This window comes from Haemaphysalis longicornis, unplaced genomic scaffold (assembly GCF_048455015.1).
Source record: "Haemaphysalis longicornis isolate Haplotype H1 unplaced genomic scaffold, Haemaphysalis longicornis Haplotype H1 scaffold_10, whole genome shotgun sequence".
NCBI classification, from domain to species: Eukaryota; Metazoa; Arthropoda; class Arachnida; order Ixodida; family Ixodidae; genus Haemaphysalis; species Haemaphysalis longicornis.
This window is the reverse complement of record NW_027526204.1, coordinates 32,029,190-32,048,571: the sequence shown is the minus strand read 5'-3', so window position 1 is coordinate 32,048,571 and position 19,382 is coordinate 32,029,190. Positions and strand designations below refer to the sequence as shown.

General features: G+C 47.0%; 1 protein-coding gene across 1 annotated transcript; it reads right to left on the bottom strand.

The window, feature by feature from the left end:
• Positions 1–12,028: 12,028 nt before the first annotated feature.
• On the bottom strand, positions 12,029–12,541 carry LOC144159776 (uncharacterized). The gene has a single exon (XM_077691466.1). It carries the CDS (start codon positions 12,539–12,541, stop codon positions 12,029–12,031), a length of 513 nt encoding a protein of 170 aa, XP_077547592.1.
• Between the last annotated feature and the right edge of the window lie 6,841 nt (positions 12,542–19,382).

Here is a 19,382-nt window from a genome sequence, read left to right as displayed (position 1 = left end):
GTGAGAACTCTGAGTTTAGAAGAACAGTGCATCCAGTTGTCTTTGTCAAGTTGTTGGCTTCAAAAATATTTTCTTTTCGGGTAAGGAAGAATATAAAAATAGTCTCTCCGTGCATCTCTGACACAAGGAAAGCTATTGTGTTCATCTTAACAGAGCGATCAGCGAAGTTGCCGAGCAGTAGGTTTTTAGAAAACGACAGTATTGATTGGGACCTCACAAGCAGAAGAGCGCACTTGTAATTGTGCGTCCCCGGAGGATGGGGCATGTCGCGGCACAGATGGCGTGAGAAGGACAATAGCTGCAATGTATTACGTCACTCTCCGCAGGTTTGGTCGAGGCACTGTAACATGACAGTTAGGTAATGACAGATGCCCATAAGCTGCGGGGACAGGTTTGCCGGCGGATGTACTAATATCGAAAAAACAGTAAGGGTAATAAGAGGTGGGATATAGCGTCACGGGAAAGTTTGGTTTAGTTCTGCGGAATTATATTCAGTGTACCGGTGCACATCACTCCCCATTTTGAACACTGGACAGGCTTTACAGACTAGACAAGCTAGACAGACATGTTGAACACTGGACGCGACAGGCTTTAAAGCAAAAGGAAGGGCATACTATCCGGTGCGCTCGTTCTCAACGGCGGTAAAAGCAAAGTGGTAGACCGGAATTAAACACTAGGTATAATTTCTCTCAGCATCTAAGTCGATTTTCCAGATTGATCATGTAATGACGAAACTAGCCGGCTCCGTTGACATATTCTATTGAACTTGTGACTTAACCCGTACGAGTGGAAAGCTACTAATATACAAGCAGATTTTCGCTCCATACATACGTTACTAATGTCTTGGTTTGTGGCACCCCCGCCTCTAAAAACATTGCCAAGCTCGCTTGTGTTTAAAATAAAACACTTCCAATTATTTCAAACGTTCCTTCCGACACTTATTTCACCCTGATTTGTATAGACAATTTTCATAAGTATCGCTTAAGTACCTAAGCATCGCCTTGAGCACCTTCTTGCAAAAGTCGCTCTCAGGCATCAAAGTCGATGACCCTTGCCTTGTCAGGAAGCCCCACCTGGTCGATGAGTTTCTTTTGACTGCATGTTTAAAAAATATGAGCGGTTTCTCAGTGGACGTGAAGGACCTGTATAACTCGTTGCCACAGAAGTTAGTATGTGAAGAGGTCAGCGCATGTATAGGCCGGTATGGCGCAGTTAAATTTCAGAACGCATGCGGGGTTTCCGTCGACAGTTTTATGGAACTTCTGTCCTACTATCACAGCGCCACCCTCATCAGTCACGAAGGGAACATGTTCATTCAGAAGGAGGGTATCTGCATACGTTCTTCCCTCGCCCCAATTTTAAGTGATATGCTTTTAGCTCGCTATGACAGAAGCCTGATGGCCACTTTAAAGCCGACAAACACGACTAAAGTGTACCGGTACGTGGACGACTATCTTGTTCTATATCAATTGACTGATGAACACCAGTAAAAATATTCCGTTGATCTAATTTTTGAAGTGTTTCAGAAAGAACTAAAGTTCCTGAACTTAACGAAGCAACTACCCGATGACAATGTTTTACGTTGTTTAGACCTCACAATCAAGTTCAGCCCTGAGCATGTATGCTGGCGTTTTGCACCCCGCTCGCAAAAGGCTCTCTTGCCTTTCACTTCGGCCCACTCAAAAATAGTAAAAAGAGGGGTGGCCACTTCATCGGCATTAACCACGTCGTGCGAGCACTCAGCCCAACAAAAGTTTTGATGCCCAAATGGGCAGACTAGAAGCAGCGGGTTATCAGCCTCTGTTTTAGATGAGACGCATCTCATCCACCCGCCTTGTCCATGCATGCATGCATCCCTCCATCCATCCGGCGTCGTCGTTGTCCGCGCCAGCTGGGCACGCGCTCTCCGCCGCTCTCACCGCAGCGTTATCTGCGGGTTAGTGGTCGCTCCTCGCAATGCCTGCTGTGCGTCGGCGCGCGCTAGCGCTCGGTTAACGCATGCGCATGCGCTCCTCTCTGTCTCATTCCCCTCACCGTTATGCGGCGGTATACAACGCGGTACCCGCGCCGCTCCGCTCCGTCGTTCCAGCACCGGTGCTCGGATGTCCAACGCTGCTTTGAATGGAGACTAACAAGCCTGCTATCGTGATGGGCGGCACAACCGCAACAAGCACCGGCCAGCCCAATAACAGAACTGCTAGCACCACCGACGATGAGGCTGCAAAGCGACGTGCACGGGATGCGGGAACCCCGTAGTAGACGGAAATGCATCGTACGCGTTCATGGCACGTTTCACGCTTTGGGATAATCAACCCAACGGAAACGCAGAGGGAAACCCACGATGCGTCGCATCTACACAGGGTTCCCGCGAGGGGAGGTGGGCGTAATTTTTATCCACCATCGCAAAATCCCTGTTACGGGATCTCCAGAAACAAAAACAGAACAAGGCGTTACTTAACGAAGAAAATGAGCACGCAAATTGCCGTACAACCGTCATTCCTTACGTGCATGAGGTATCGCACAAAGTTAAGAAGATTGCCGAAAGAGGGGGCGCAAACGTTTTTATGTTCGTGCCCATAAAACTAAGCAAGCTCTGTGCGATGGATAATAAGGTAGGCAGAAAGCACAACCCAACCCATGTAAGATTAACCACAGAACGAAGTATGTAGGCTGCCGTCAGAATGTCGTTTACGAAATCCCCCTGGATTGCAAACGAAGCTATGTGGGTCAGACGGGAAGATGTAATAATCTACGGCTCTAGGAGCGGGCAAATTCACTAAAATCGAATGTCGGCCGTCACCTAGCTGCGCACTGTGACCAGTGTAAGTGCCAACCAAAATTTGATCAGTGTCGTATTATTCGAAGATATGCAAACAAACGCACACAAGAAATTTGTGAAGCATTTTGCATCATTCAAAGGGGAGATAAACATGTAAGCAAACCATCCGTGCTTCTGTAGGAAAATGAAATCTCCTATCTTTCAAATGTATAACTGGGCCTTACTTATCGATGACCATGTGAGAACAACTTGTGTAATTTCCTCCTCCGTTGCTATTAGTAATTTCCTTTTTCCCTTTCGATTGCTTTCTAGATGTGTATATAAGCTACCTGCAAGCAATAAAACTTGGTTGTTAGTCAGCGCCGCGTGTTTGTGTTCTACTCTACGTCCTGTCTTTTGCGCTGTTTTTTACTTTTTAAACTGGCACCAACCAGCCCACTTGCTCCCCGGCCTAAGCTCTGCTTTAAGAGGCGGGATATGGCGTGACGGGAAAGTTTGTTTTGCTTTTGCGCAATTATATTCAGTCTACCGGCGCACATCACACCACATGTTGAACAGAAGTAGCCACGATAATAAAAAAAAGAAATTACGCCCATCTTCCCGCGAGGGAACCCTGGTGTGATGCGCGGCATCGGAGGGTTCAATTGGTGTTTCCGTTGGGTTGATTCTCGAAATCGGGTGAAACGTGTTGTGAACGCGTATGATGCATTTCCATCACATGCGAGTGTTCTCATACGCGGGAAGATGGGCGTAATTTTACTTTTCATGCACATGCATACGCGAAATGAAAGTGTACACGTGTTTTACCGGCACTGGCCACCAAGTGACGCGAAGTCGAACGAGAGCGAGCGCTGACTGAACCGCCGCAGCGCGCTACCCGCTTTATATTCACAGCGCCTGAAGGAGAGGAGATAGCGGAGGGGAGTCGCGCATGCGCGCACTTGCGCGACGGGAGTGGAGCGAAGCGAGCAAAGCACGCTCACGCAGCTGTTTATGATAATGAGACGGAGTGGGAGTGTTGCGCACAGCTGTCGGAGAGAAGAGCGGAGGAGAGTCGCGCATGCGCAGGTGGCGTGCGGACGCCGCCGACGCCGACGCAGGAGGGACATGCCTCAGAGCAAGAGATGCGTCGCATCTAAAAGTTGTCACAGCCGGTCCTTAACCTCGACGTGTTTGCAGAATCAGCTTCGGTAATAAAACGTTGTCACACACGGTCATTAACCTGCTAGATCAGTTTATTCATCGCCACATTTCCACGCGAAATGCCACAGGACAGACTCCAATTTACAACTGATAATTTGTACAGAGAAATCCCCCTGATATAGTCTTGTGCATCCACAGAAAAATACTGCACTTCAATTCTGCAAAAAAAAGGAACGAAGACTGGAGAGCGGCGACAGAAGACAGAACGCACTTTCAAAAACTTTTATTAAGTAGAAAGTGTTAAAACTTTATAGATTATCATCGGTACTCGTAATCTCTCACGAGCAGCTCTCGCTCGAGGTGATTCGTCGTCTTCTAGTCGCCGTCTTTGTAAGATAGAAGCACCATCGAATCGCTCAGACGTCTCGGCCCTTAATAAGAGGAAATACGTCTCGTCTTTCCTCTTATTTTATATGCCGAAACCCAGGATGAAAGCCTTCCTGCGACTCAGTCATCTGAACTTTGGCGTATTAGAAGGAGGAAGACCCTTCGATGCCGACAACGGACCACTGGAATGAAAAGGGCCATGGTGTGTTACCGAAAACCGACCGACGTGGTGGGCACATGACACGACGATGGAACTTCACCTCCTACGACTGCCAGATAGGTTCAGAAACCTATTTTCTACAAGGTCAGGTGCACGGTAAAGCTCATTGCGTAATGGAAGATGCATTACACGAACAAACTATTCCTGTGCGTACGATCCGTCCTGATGAACTGAAAACAAGAGAAGAGGTGCGGTTCATTGCTTGAGAACTACTCAGAGACGCAGAAGCGGCACTATGGTTCACCACAACGATTAACGGTGTTTTGACATTGACATTGACATTGTTTTATTAAGTAGTTCGGTACAGTTTTTACAAAAACAGGGTTTTACAGAAGGAGGTCCCATGGAAAAATTCCGAAAGGGGGACCTCCCGTTTCATAATGCAAACAAAAATATCACTGGGGAGGCGGTATACACAGTGATAAAACTGGAACACAAAGAAACAAATTCATTCAAATAGTTATTCATTGGTAGTAAATTCGAGTACTGCAAATGTGCGCAGAAGACAGTTCAAGAAGTTATTATGTATATTTTTTATTGTGCCGTAAGCACGAGGTTGAGCGAGGAAAGAAGCAGGCGATGAGAGTTTGATTATGAGAGCGTACCGATTAAGTATTTTCTTATAGACCTATAAAAAGAGCACTGGGAGGGGTACGATTTAAGGGAAGGGGGTAAGGCATTCCAGATGGGGGCAGCAGAAAATAATAGTGTTTGTTTTCCGTAGTTGGAACGAACAGTTGGAAGTAATATATTATGTTGCACTCAAAACTTGGTGTTATTTTAGTTAAGCAAACATGTTCTGTCAAAGGACGGGAGAAATTCAGAATTATCTCGTAAACGGGAAATAAGTACACATAGCTTAAGATCAAGTTCGAGAGAGAGGGGTAGGATGCCAAGGTGGTGGAAGATTTGTTTTACAGTAGATCGGCGATCACTGAATGTAAGCAGACGAACGGCTTGATTCTGAAGACGACAGAGTGGTGCAAGATGGGTATTATACGGGTTGCCCCAAGATGGCGAACAATACGTAAGGTGTCTGTGAATGAACGAGAAATATAAGGATCGTAGAATGCGTTTACGATGTGTTTAAGAGTTTCATGAGCCAGTTACGGAAAACTGAAGTTGTCTTGAGATCGTTAAACGAGGGAATTGAACCGTTCATCGACACTGACTACCTGGATGAGGAATATGCCAGCAGCATTGACTGCGAGGACGAAATCACGCATATCAGATACTACCGATTGAAAGACACGAAACCTGAAACCATCGAGCAGTGCGAGATGAAACGAGATATGGTATTCTGCGAAAAACTCCAATGTGTTTCTTGCACCTACAAAACGATGCTACGGCACACTTTATTTTAAAACCATTGGTGAACCAGCCTTGTGGCTAGAAAAGTCGACTCTGTCAGATTTCTTTCCTCAGAGAAAAGATGAAAATGTGTCCCCTTTGTTTGATGCCTTTGAAGTTCAAGCGGAAAGTGCCTTACATTTGTGTGAATTTAAAGAGAGCGCCGATATGACCCCAAGCAAGACAAAAGGCTCATCGACTCTCATTGCGCTGGCAGAAGCTGTGTATGCCGAATGTCTCGAGCATACGACCATGAATATTCCACTGCCAATGTTGAACGAGAAAGATAAGACTGACATATCGACCTAGATGCAATGGAGGCACAAAACTGAAGAGCGGGATCTCTATTTTTTATAGCATATGCAAGGAAGCTGGACGCAGCACGTAGTCAACAATGCATTCTAATGAAAACAATATAACGCAGAAACCTCCTGAAGAACAAGGCACCTGACAGCGACAATCTAATTACAAGAGACTAGACTTTCAGAAAGAAGCGGAAGCCTCCAAGACGCCATTAGAAAATCGCAGTTAACTAAGGTGAGGATCTTGCATCACAGTACAAGAACGTTGAAGACGGGCTTCGTATTTCAGCCTGGCTGATTCGTCTGCGCCGACATTCAGGGCGTGTCGTCAAACGACGTCCCCTGTGACAGTTTCACTTTCTTACGGCCCTATCGGATCTGCCCGGACTGAACGTATCGTAGTTAATAGACACAGACTCACCCCGGCTTCTTTGTGGACGGGGAAGATATTAAAACTTTGTAGATCATCATCGGTGCCCCCATCTTTCGGGAGCAGCTCTCGGTCGAGGTGCTTCGTATTCCTCTAATCGCCATTTTGTGAATATAAGCGCCATAAAATCACCGGGACGCCTGAACCCTTGGTCTTTCCTCTTATTTTATAAAAATAGGATTTATACGGCCCACTCTCTCATGCACACTCATCCAAAAAACAACGAACAAAACCTCCTCCCCACTTTGCATTGCCACACTCTTAGGGCCCGTTTCACTGCCACTGCAGTTTCACGATAAGCCATTGTCTTGCCCAAGGAAGTGCATCTCCTTTTCCGTAAGTGCGAGGGAGGGAGTGCTTAAACAGCAGTCCCCAGCACGTGCTATTTCACTGGCGTGAATGATCCCGCGGGTCGTATAGTTGCTGTTCCGCGCTGTCATATAACACTTATCAAACAGGGCGGTGCATTTGCCGAACCGAAAGTGGATAGCGAAATGGCCTGAGTTGGCATTTTTCAGATTGTTAGCTTGTTCTCGCAGGTAATCATTCATACACCTCCCCGTTTTACCCACGTATAACAAAATGACGTACACTGCACACATAGCGCACTCAACAAACCTAACCCTGCGCCTGACTACACAAGGTGGTTTTGTGTCTTTACAGTAGCTCCTTTCACAAAAGTTTCCAAGCTTAAGGGGTGCTGAAAACACGACATTGACGTTAGCTGTGGCTCCAGTCTTTGTTAACCGGTGGGATAACACATACTTGTGTTGAATGATGCACAGTTTCGTCTCTCTGGTTTCTCTCCAGTCCTCGTCCCTTTTTTGCGCCATCGAAGTACAGCATGAATTACCAACACGCCCGCACCTACAGCCTACGATGCACACAAATATACCTTAAATATTGCATGAAAGTTTGCAAGAATGTCGCACAGTATAAGCAATCACTTCGAAAAAAGCCATTTATTTTCGGAAAGGTGTGGGTACAATTCCCTGACATAGGCCCTTGCGTGTGCAAAATACATCCCCGTTAATGTATGCGCGATAGCGCCCGGGTCATGTGGAAAGTAATTTCTTTTTGTTTGTTTACCCTGTCTAAAAGCCGACAGATCAATTCTACAGGGGTGTGGCAAGTGTACGGATATGGACGCGTCTTGTCCTCTTTTACCTTTTCCATGTAGTTATTGTCTTGTTCAATAACCACAATGCCATCCTCAAAAAGCACATTTTGGCATACCGGAAACGGCGGACGACAAAAAGTGCAAGCCGTCGAAAGAATGTTAAGACGCGTCTCACGATGAATCGGTGACTGCAGGGGTTGTGTTTCAAGAAATTGCACTTACGTAGGCGTACACAAGCAGAGGTAACTTATTACGTATGCAATCACAGGTACCTCTGCCGTTGCTTACTGCCAAACAAGTGCATATATGAGATAATTTGGACACCGGTAGTCATGACGGAGAATCAGCCTTTATTCTGCGCTGACCAACTCACACATATAGGACTGGCGTGACGTCACTGGCCGTAACTGCTAACAGCCAGGCGGCTAAACACACAGGGAAACCAACATCGGCCGGCGCTATCATGTTACCATCGTCCCCCCTTAGCCCTTTCGGACCTGGTGATGTCAGTTGACGCCATCACATAAAAGTCCCTTTACCGCATTGAGAACGAAACCAAAACTGCTGGTTTTCTGGGAATTGAAGACGATATCAACACATTGAAGCTAACAAAAAGGTGGCCTGAGGTTTATTCTCACGCTTGTCAATCTGTAAATACGTGCATTATGAAACTTGTTCTTTGTTTGTAAGTTCATTTAGTCATACAATTTAGGAAACCATGCAAAAGTGACGTCTCTGCTCAACACAAAACTTTTAATTGCCAAATGTGCTAATTAATTGCCTTAATAATAAACCTGTTAATATTTGCACTTCAAGCTCTATTTTTTGTTTGTGGGCTTATGGGACCCCAAAGTGTTTTTCTTGAAACAAAAATATCAGGGTTGAAAGGGTTAAACGAAAGAATCATTTCACTTGCGGAAGTCCTCATGTCGGAAACGGTCTGGTGGCTTCCGCTCCCTTGTGCTACGCCAAGGCGCTGTGGTGTCCGCACTCGTCAACGAACTGGCGATTACCGTGGGAGGGGATGTCACGTCGAGGTGTGTCGGAGCCTGAGGAGCCGTTGTGGCTTGTACTACAGCATGGTCAGCCGGTTCACTCTCCGGCAGACGTGGAACCATTGGCGAGGGGGCTGCAGTCGCGTGGTCCGGGCTCAAAGGCACCGGGGATGTGGGAGGAGGTTGGTCTGGTGGATAGATTTGAATTTTAGGTCTCTCCATTTCGCACGCTCTTGTGGCGTCCGCATGTTCAGATCGCAGGTGATCAGCATGTACAAACCGGAACTGGTTGGGCACTTTCACCATATAGGACCCGCACTGACCACCTGAGTCACCACTGCTTCCTGCCACGACACATGTTCTCCGCGCACTGTTTTCACGTAGACGAGATCACCCACACGAAACACACGTTCCGCACCACGCTCTTTATCACACTCTTTATTCACATGGTCTTGCTTATCCCGCATTGCATGACCAAAATCAGGTTTCCATAGAGAATTCTTGTGCGCGGTTGCCTTTTTAAAAACAACTGAGCCGGCGAGTGCCCAGTGACACGGCTGCGAGTCTTGCAATAAGCACAAAGAAATTGGTCAACGTGTTCTTGGAATGAACTACGGCTATCCAAAGTGTTCTCTTCCAGCACTTGTTTAAGCAAGGCTTGCTTGATAGTCTGAACCATGCGTTCGGCTGCCCCATTCGATGCAGCATAATAAGGAGGAATGTGAATGTGTTTCACACCATTAGCTGCCAAGAAGTCCGTAAATTCGGCGGACGTGAACTGCGGTCCGTTATCGCTTACTAACGTTTCTGGGAATCCGTATTCGGCGAATGTGCCTAAGATTTTTTCAATGGTTTTAGATGCAGTCGTGGAAGCTATAGGCCACACTTCCACCCATTTTCAGTACGCGTCGACAAAGACCAAAAACATGTTCGCATCCTTTAGAGCAAAATCCAAGTGCACTCGCGACCAACATTTTGCTGGGTACGACCACGGGTTCAACGGCACCGGTTGCGCAGAGGGCTGAACTGCCTGACAAATCTTATATCGCTGGGCATACTTTTCAATGACCTGGTCCATTTCAACCACCAAACAAAGCTTCTTGTGAGTATTTTTATGCGGCTGGTACCAGGGTGTTCTTCGTGTAACAAGTCTGGCACACGATCGGGCAGGGAGCTTGGAATAATAACTCTCGAACCCCATGTTGCACAGCCTGGTTGAAGCGACAGTTCCCACGGCCTGACATGTTAAGGCTTAAGATCGTCTGCGCATTCGCTAGGCCGGCCATTTAATGTGAACGCGGCCACGCAATACCAGGTTAGGTTCCTTTTTGAGGCCTTGGCTATCGCTTCCGCAGTTAAGGGAAGACACTCAAAAACTGCCAAACATTCGGATGATTCTTCGCTGCTGTCATCTGCCCGTGGGAGTCACGACAGAGCGTCCGCCACTTCGACATTTTTTACGTGTCAATACTTCAGCCAATACTTGTAAGCCGCAAGTGTCATCACCCATTGTTGTACGCGGGCTGCTGCTATGCTAGGCACTGGTTTATCTTGCCCTAGAATACCCAAGAGTGGCTGGTGGTTTGTGTACAGAGTGAACGACCTTCAGTATAGGTATCCGTGAAATTTTTTTAGACCGAAAATCAAGGCAACGGTGTCGCGTTCACATTGTGCATAGATTGTTTGTGCCACAGTTAAGGTTTGCGAAGCATACGCGATCGGCCGTTCGCCTTTCGCCGCCTCGTGAAACATAACTGCCCCGATCCCGTATGCTGACGCGTCACACAACATGCCTATCAGCTTCCTTCATCGTAGAAAATTATAACGCCGGAACTTGTGAGCAGCCCCTTCGCCGCGCCGAAAGCCTCTCTGCATTCTTTCGTCTAAGATCCGTTTTCATGCTTTTTTACGGGGCTGTAAAGGGGCTCTGCTATTGTCGAGACGTTGTTGAGGAATTTCGCACAAACATTTAACATTCCCAAGTACGCCTTTAGTTCTGTCTTGGTGGTAGGCACAGGGGCTTGCAAGATTGTTTTTTCTTTGTGTCGGTGAGGTAGATTCCCTCTGCGTTTACGCTGTGGCCCAAGTAAGTTACGGAATCCTGCAAAAACGGCACTTGTCTTCATTTAACGTGATATTGTAACCACAGAACCTTTCCAAGACACATTCGAGTGCATTTTCACAATCCGCGGAGTAGGAACACGCTACTGTGACGTCGTCTGTCACATCCGACGTTCAGTATGCCATGCAATACTCTATCCATTAGGGGCTGAAAGATTGCGGGCGCACTGGCCATCCCATACGGAAGGCGTTGGAGCTCGAACAGACCCAAGCTTGTGTTATTCTCCGCAGTGGTCTGGATTCCGGACTGAGAGGCAGTTGTTGATACGCAGGCGACTACTCTAGAACGGAGAACACTTTGCCATTTGCAATGCTCGAGTACAAATCCTCTTGTCTCGACAGAAGGTAGTGATCGGTTTTTAACACCGAGTGCAACGTTATATTGCAATTCCTGCATATTCTGCAACTACCACCATTTTTCTGAATAGTCACGATTGGGGTTGCCCAATCACTGCGAGGAAATTGCTTTATTGTGCCCTTGTCAACCATGCTCCTTAGCTTTTTTTCTGTGGGATTTCCTATTGTGAAAGGAACAGGTCTTGCGCAGCAACACACAGGTGTGCAACAAGTTTGGAGAACGTTCACTTTAAACCCTCGTATCTCGCGAAGTTCACTCAAGAAAACACAAGGAATTTTTTTCTTCAGTGCCTAGACCTTGTCTTCGCAAGTTAACAACTGGCAATGTCACTCGCTGGTTGTTGTGGTGGACGACTACTGCTCCCCCGTATACGTGCGTAAGGATACTTTAGACGCCGTACACCTGACGTGCGGAAACGTCGCCTTATACACGCTCTCTGGAACTATCCTCACAGCTGCGCCTGTGTCAGTCTGCATCTGCAGCGGTCAGCCTTCTACCACCACGCTAACTTCGTAAGAGGAATGCGTCATGTTGACAAAATGATATACTTCCTGCTCACTTTCTTCCTCCTAACATTCTACCGCGTTAGCTCGTTTGCTTCGTCTAGGCTCGCTTCGACACAATTTCTGCAAATGCCCTAGCTTGTCGCACCGGCGACACCTAAACTCTCTGTACCAGTACTTATTTGCACAGTTGTTCTTGCCACATCGCTCGCATTGAATGTTCAGACGAGAATGACTAGGCTGACTAGAAGTGCCACAGCCCTCCCTTTACTCCCTTTGCCGACTCTTAAGAGCATGTATGTTGCCATCGGTAGCCTTAATTATTCCGAGTCTCGGGCTGCTAACTCTCGGCCCAAAGCAATTTTGCATGCATTATCGAAATTCAAGTTTTCCTCCGCGAATAGCGTACGCTGGGTGTCCTCATTTCTTACCCCTGCCACGAATCTGTCCTGCAAAGCGGGACTCGAAAACTCGCCAAAGTCACATTTCCTGGCTTGGTGCTTCAGTTCTACAATATATTCTTTGACAGTTTCTTGTTCGTTTTGAACACGCCTATTGAATTTGCACCGTTTAGCTATCCCTGAACTCGAAGGACTGATATGCCCTTGAAGCAACTGTTTCACCTCGGCAAATGTTTTGTTCGCAGCCGCGCCTGGCACAACCAAACGTTTGAGCACTTCATACGTTTCTGCGCCAGTTGCAGTCAGAAACACGGGCAGAACTTTTTCCAGTTTTACATCATTTGCAATAGTGAAAAGTTTGAAGCGCTCAAGGTACGAATCAAAGTTCTGAGTTCTCGGATCAAACTCGCTTAACTTGGCCAAATGCGACATTTTGCAGATGCAAGACACTCAAGTCTGCGTTTGACGGCGTGGCCTACGAAGTTGTATTGGGGCGTTGGGGCGTTGTGGTGACAAGGGGCGTTTCTTGACGGTCCGTCGAAGAATACGTTGCCGGAGAGCTGGCGTGTGGCCTGGAATAATCCAAAAGAAGGTAGAGCATTTCGTCCGTCGCCCTGTCCGTTCGCAGGGCCTGGCTGAGACTGCTCAGTTGTTACTGAAACACTTTCTTGTTAGGGTACGCGGGCCGTCGACCATCCTCGTCGTCACAAGAGATAATTTCGACACCGGTAGTCATGACGAAGAATCAGCCTTTATTCTGCGCTGACCAACTCATACATATAGGACCGGGGTGACGTCACCGGCTGGAACTGATAACAGCCAGGCCGCTAAACAGACAGGGACGCCAACAGTCGGCGGCGCTATCACCGCTCTTTGGCCGTCGCTATCATGTTACGACCCACATTTGTTTTTTTATCGTGTGCAGCACGCGTCTCACACCGCGCGCAACGTAAACGAGCAGACAACGCGAGAGCGCCACCCGCACAAGGCGCGGTTCGTCCCGCCGACCCGAGGGTCCGACTGTGTTCGATCTTGTAGCGACTAGCGTGTGATGTATATTTCCCACATATCAAGAAAAGAGTGCCAAGAGGTGCGCTCTTGCATCACATCTTGTCTATGGAGAGCAGAAATTCCACTGTGTAGAAGTTTATGCCGATGCGTCTAAAACTACCATTGTGAAACACGATGCATTGACGAAGCGGGGTGCCCGAGACATATTTTGTACTTTCCTTCACTGGAATGTTGAAGGAACCAGGAGAGCACGGTTCTCTCAAATACAAAGGAAGATAATTCAAAATTAAGAAAGATTAACCAATATTTCTTACTGCATGTGTTTTTTAACAGACTCAAGAAAATTGTGCAAGATTCACGAGTCGAACCCCCACCACCGACAAGTTGTCAGGACTTTGCGGGAAAGTTAACGCTGAAGATCGGTAGAGGCAGAAGTGTGATAAGCAGCACCGAGCAAAGTGTGTGCTATGTGTAAAGTTGTGCATTCGATGCCACTTCTCCTATACAACCAGCGTTACGTCATTCAAACGGGTCGCTGCCCACACGACAGCTTAGGCTAGCGCTACAACGTTTCAAATACTCCGATATCTGAAACGTTGCTAATTGGGCTCGCATTGCCTCTAGCGTGGCTTCAGGCAACGTTTTATAGGATGATACCTATAAGCCAAGAAAGATACCTGACAAATTATAAAAGAGACCGAAATTCATAAATTCCGTGACCAGTGTCTCTCAAATTCAAGTGTATGCCTTTCAACAAAGGAACTGCACTATTTATCGGCTCATGGTTAATATAGGTGCGTGGGTTATTGTTCTAAGGGGTGATATATATTTTAAGGTTATCTTTTAAGGCTGGCTGGAAGTTTTGTTGTTTTGCAGTTACCGGTCCTAGTATATGTAGGCAGTGTTTTGAAATAAAAAAAAGGTTGATGTTAGCCATCGGTGTCGGCTTTATGTCCTTATCTGTTCCTTGTAGCTAGTTCCTATTCTCAACAAGCATCATATATTACCATATTGCCCTAAGTTTGCCCTTTGCAAAAGCTGCAATGAAAGTATCCTGTGTTGCGGAAGGACCAAACTTTATGCCTGTGAAAACACTGAATAGAAACGCCAGTACCTTCACGTCAGAGGCTTACGGTTGACTATTTGTTGTAAATCATATTTTCAAACTAAAATTACCCTATTTACAATCTATGCGGATTTCCTGAGTTATCTGTGTTTAGTGAGTTCTAAAAAACCTTGGAGAAACCATTTTCACAAGGAGGCCTTCAATATCATTATGTCTGCATATGTTTGAATTATAGACATCACCGTAAGTTCAGTTACAGGCGAGTCTGGAATAGCCGGGAATGAGGCCCCGGAAATAATAGACACTGCCGCTGCCCTCACAAATACAGTAGACAAAACGGCCCCTACATCGACCTGAAGCCATACATCGGACGACAGTACCTGTGGAAAACATGGCGAGAAGACTTCAGCGAACAGACAAACAAACTACAGCAAATAAAACCACGCTTAAGACGATATACAACTGATTTACACCACATACGCGGAAGCTGCCTTAGCAATGTTATGCATAGTCCTCACCTATTCAGCACACTCACACCAGGTCACTGAATCTCCAAGATCAATATGTGATAAGCGTGAAGTTGGCCTGTCCCAAATTCACTTACACATTTATTGCAAAGCAGTCGGTTCAACGCGACGCGAAGACTCCAAAAGTGTCCACAGACAACGAATTCCGCAACACCCATCGACGTTTCCGTCTAATGGACCAATAATTTCTATTAGGCGCTCTTGCCAGTTTGTTACCGACGTGAAATTTTACACTGCAGGCCGACAACATGGCTCTCTACATCAGTCATTTCATCCCCTTCTCATTTATTGTACATTTATTCCTGTTGACAGATTTTAGTATGTGCGTTTGCACCACTCAATACTTTTTGGCCCTCTTCGCTCCTGGTCGGCCTTGCAGCATAAAAAGAAAAACCAAGATCTAGAATAAAAATGTACTTGTATTGGCTCAAGCCTCGCCCTGTTCCTTACTAACCAGCAGTGCGGCCACTGCGAGTCAAAGTAGCATAAAATAAGAAAAGTGTTATTTCGTGTGAGCCAACAATTTTTTTTTCAGCGGAGATGCCTTGCGCGTGGTTCTTGCTAAACTTGTGTACGGATATTGTGTCGCGTCGATAAGGAATCCCACGCACTTGCTTGAGGGCAATGTGCACGCCCCACATTACTACAAAAAGGTCTGGAGTTCTTAATCTCACAAAAGGTACCTTAGAAAAATGATACCGAAATTTGTCCCTGAGACGGCTCCCTATCAATAGGTAGAGTTTATTTACATCTTACAAATAGTTCTGCGTAAAGTTGTATATGTTATATAATGCCTGCCTGCTCCCTGACTAGTAGCTCCGTGGGTGCCTATAGAGCCAGTACGGTTAGAAAAAAGGGATTTAATATTTCTATTCCGAAAAAACAGGATATGTAGTTTCTTTGCGCATAATACAATCATTTTCGGAAAACATTGTAAATTATGCTACGTAAGTGATTATACCTATTCAGCAATACAGCTTCACTAGTTTTCCATCCCCAGGTCAGTGGTAGTGCTCTCAATCTTGTAATTTCGTTTCGAGCAGCTGCGCGTAGAATTTGTACAAGGATGCCAGATTGTTTTTACGTTCTCTTCGCGTATTCAGTCACTCAGACAAACGGAAAAAACTTAATCACATTAAATTTCTTAACCTGGGGCTTTACCTAAGGGTATGGGCACGCACGCCCCAATATTCGAAAACCGCCTCCATCCACACTCATCCGCCCATGTGAAGTCGTTGAAGGTGCCGATGGGGATGTTTGGTTTGAATAATTACCCGTTAAGGACCTAATATTTCGTAGTGCTCTAGACTTGGAATTCAAATATAGCGTCTCTGCTATGTTGGTTATGTAGACTAGTTGTTTGCACTTTGCCAATATACGACGGAGCCTAACACGCACCATCGCTACGAAAGCGTATCGCACGGCAGGTTTGGAAAGATTACTTTCCTTGCTCGCGGAAAAGGGCACGAAACAACCTCCAAAAGATCATCGCCTATTCAGGTGTAGACCTCCCTTTACTAGCGCCCAGCATACCGATTCACAACAAACTGCACGGCAATGAATATAATTTGAAACCGGTCAAGAGATGTTATACAAATGTGCATGTCCATAAAAGAGCAGCAATGCATTATTGAAACAGATACAGAGACCAGCTCACCAGCGAAATATAGCGAGCTATTCTGCATACACAGCCAAGCACAAACCTGCGTCCCCACACACCCCCAATTCAAACTAAAAAGGGCCCATCTCCCCGCGAGGGGGACTCGAGTAAAGGCGTCGCATAGGGGGTGGGTATATTGCGTTAATGTTTAGTGTTTGGGGAGTTGATGGTAGTGAATGCGTTGTATCAGCAGCTTCTTGACGTTGTTTGAATGAGTCAAGGCTATAAGGCGCGTTCGTAGCCTTCCATTCTGTGTCGGCTTTGTGGCGCAGTGGGTAGAGCCCCATGTACCTTGCGTTCCGCCCGCAGGGTCGTGGGATCGAAACCAGGCGCCGGTAAGTATTATTTTTTTTATATAGTGTAGGGGGAGGGGTGTGGACCTGGTTTTGAGAGCGAGGAGGGTAGCGTGATGCGGGAGAGGAGGAGTGGGGGAGAGGGCGCACCTGGAACGGTTGTTGCGGACGCCGAGGCACGCCGACAACGCCGGGTGACATCGTGAGTTAAAGAAATGCTGTGCATTTAATAAGTAACTGTCAGATAGGGAGCAAGAAACGAGCACATTGTGGATAAATGGAATACCTAGAACCTGAATAGAACCTGTTCCCGTTAGACAATACGCAAAGCGCTATCTTGGACTTTTCATTTGGTTGTGTTTACGTGCCTCACACTGGCTGTCCATCCAGATAACCATTAGTCTCGGTACACTTATGCATTTTTTGAACAAAATAGAGTTCGTCACTGCCTCTTAAGGACGTTTTCTACAATACATATTCACGTGGTGCAATTCGACATCTAATATCTCTGCAACTAAACGTCTCAATGTATAGGCGCGACTATCTGACATTGTGAGCGGGGTAGGCATCCACCACCTACAACAGCCTGACTGCAGGCAATAGACCCTATGCAAAATGCGCCCCGCCATCTCACGTCGACTCCGGTAACTAGGTCCGCCATTTTGGTACGGTCGTTTGAAACCGAAAGCAATTAGCAAAACATAGAAGGCGGGCATTGACAGCTCTTGGTGATGGACTACAATGCCGGAGCATTGCTTCGTGCCGCAGAGCACGCAATGCGGAAATACCGGTTCAAATGGAGAAATGGTAAGTGAAGTTCCACGCTTTTGAACGAACTTTGTGACGCGAACTGCGCCGGCGCGAGCAACCTTTGTGACACGCTGGGCGCGGTGCGCTTGGAGCGAATATTTGTCGTTGGTTCGCTAAGCGCGGGCTTCCGTAGTCGCTGTCCGTATGAAAAATACAGCTGGGTTGGAGTTCTGTTGTCCAGACTTTGTATTCTAAATGAAGCCTGAGCGTGCGCCGCCTATTCACGCGACTGACAGCGGCGCTCGACTGGGAAAACAGTACCACACGGAGGGGGGGGGGGGGGGGGAAGAGCGGGAGGCCAGCACAACTGGGGCAAAAAACTCATTCCCAAGGCTACCAAGTTTTCTCCCAAGCGCCTGCATGGCAGTTTGTTGCTGCTCGCATTGCTCCTGTACTCGACGTGCATCGAACAGACGCATTGGCAAGGGAAGGGAGGGGCGATTTTATCGTGGGCTTCTCCAGTCAATGTTTTGGACACTCGCTGGCTTGATGCCCTGCTGTCTCGGACGTCCCCACTGTTGTGGCAGCTCAGTGGACGCAAGCTCCGGTGGCGCCTCTTAAAACCTTCGGCTTGCAAGAGGGCGAGTAGGTGCACAGCAGCCAGGATGTGACTCCATGCTCCACTGCAACCCGCCGGGCACTCGCACGATGCCTCCCCAATCGCCCCACTGTCCGTCTCAAAGGTAAGGCACACAACATATAGGGCCGGCCACTTTTCTTCTGGGAGCGAAAGCAGCTGCTGAGCACATGGATGAGGCCCAACCTGCAAGAACAGAGAGAGTATCAAGAAATAACACTCAGGGAAGAACAGGACTAGTCCGCTACAGTTTATGGTAAAGGGACAGAGCAGAAAGAAGTGGCCGCAAGGAACAGACTCAAAATGACCAGATTTTGTGTCTTGCTTACCACTGTTGCAAGGGCAATAATCTACACCTCAAACAGCAATGATGTCAAAATTGTTTGTCAAGTTCAAGCGTGCAAGTATCTCTGCATGCTTTGTTAATGCATTTTTCAAGAGAAGGAAGTTTAACATTTAAAAACCTCAGCGTGGGTAATGATACCAGTACCCGCATAATCGTGTTCGACATAACTTAAGCAAGCAATAATATGATTATCAGGAACTCACTTCCAGAATTTTTCCAGATAAAAAGGTAAACATTCGGGCTATACCGATGACCCATCGAATTAAAAAAAATCTTCTAGTTCAGTGAGTTCGAGCTAACGAGGTTTTACTGTATTATCTATTCGTGCAGACCAAAAACATGCGCTTTAGAAACAAACACAACCACCCCACCGCCATAAAAGGAGAAGAAAGACACACAAACTGATTTTTGCGCAGGACATGCGCAATAAATAATGAACACACACAAAAAAAGAAAATTCAAGGCGTATGTGCGCTTTTGTAGTTGACTTCGCCGCAAAGTACGATTGCTTTGCGGCAAACGCGCGGCGGACGACCGTCACGGAAAACGGCCGCAACCTTTCCGTAAATATCTTCGCCAAAAATCATCCCGTAAATTCCATGTACAGCATTTGAAAATACCTAATCCACCCACTAGCGGTACGGTCTGGCGATTCTCGCTTTCCTCTTTCAGGGTTACTGCAACAGGGTCCCCGCTACGCATTTGCGTGGTAAACAACGATGAACAAAGTGCTCTACAAATGCTCATACCGGTTAACTCGCGTCAAGTAAAAACAAAGAAGGATTTACTTACTGCGAGTCGCACGTGTTTGTCCGCACCGATGAAGGCGAGCAATGCACCGCGGTGGCTAGGCGGCATGCCCAGCTCCGCTGCCGCTCGGATGGGTCTTTGGCGCGGCACCCCGAGTGGTATGAGTCTTCAGACATAGTCGGCAGCGCAGGCAAGTCTTTCGTCCACAATCCGCGGTCGAGAGCCGGAAAACA

Bases quoted from the DNA above. Each gene is read 5' to 3' on its own strand.
- LOC144159776 (XM_077691466.1), bottom strand. From the start codon at position 12,541: ATGTCGCATTTGGCCAAGTTAAGCGAGTTTGATCCGAGAACTCAGAAC.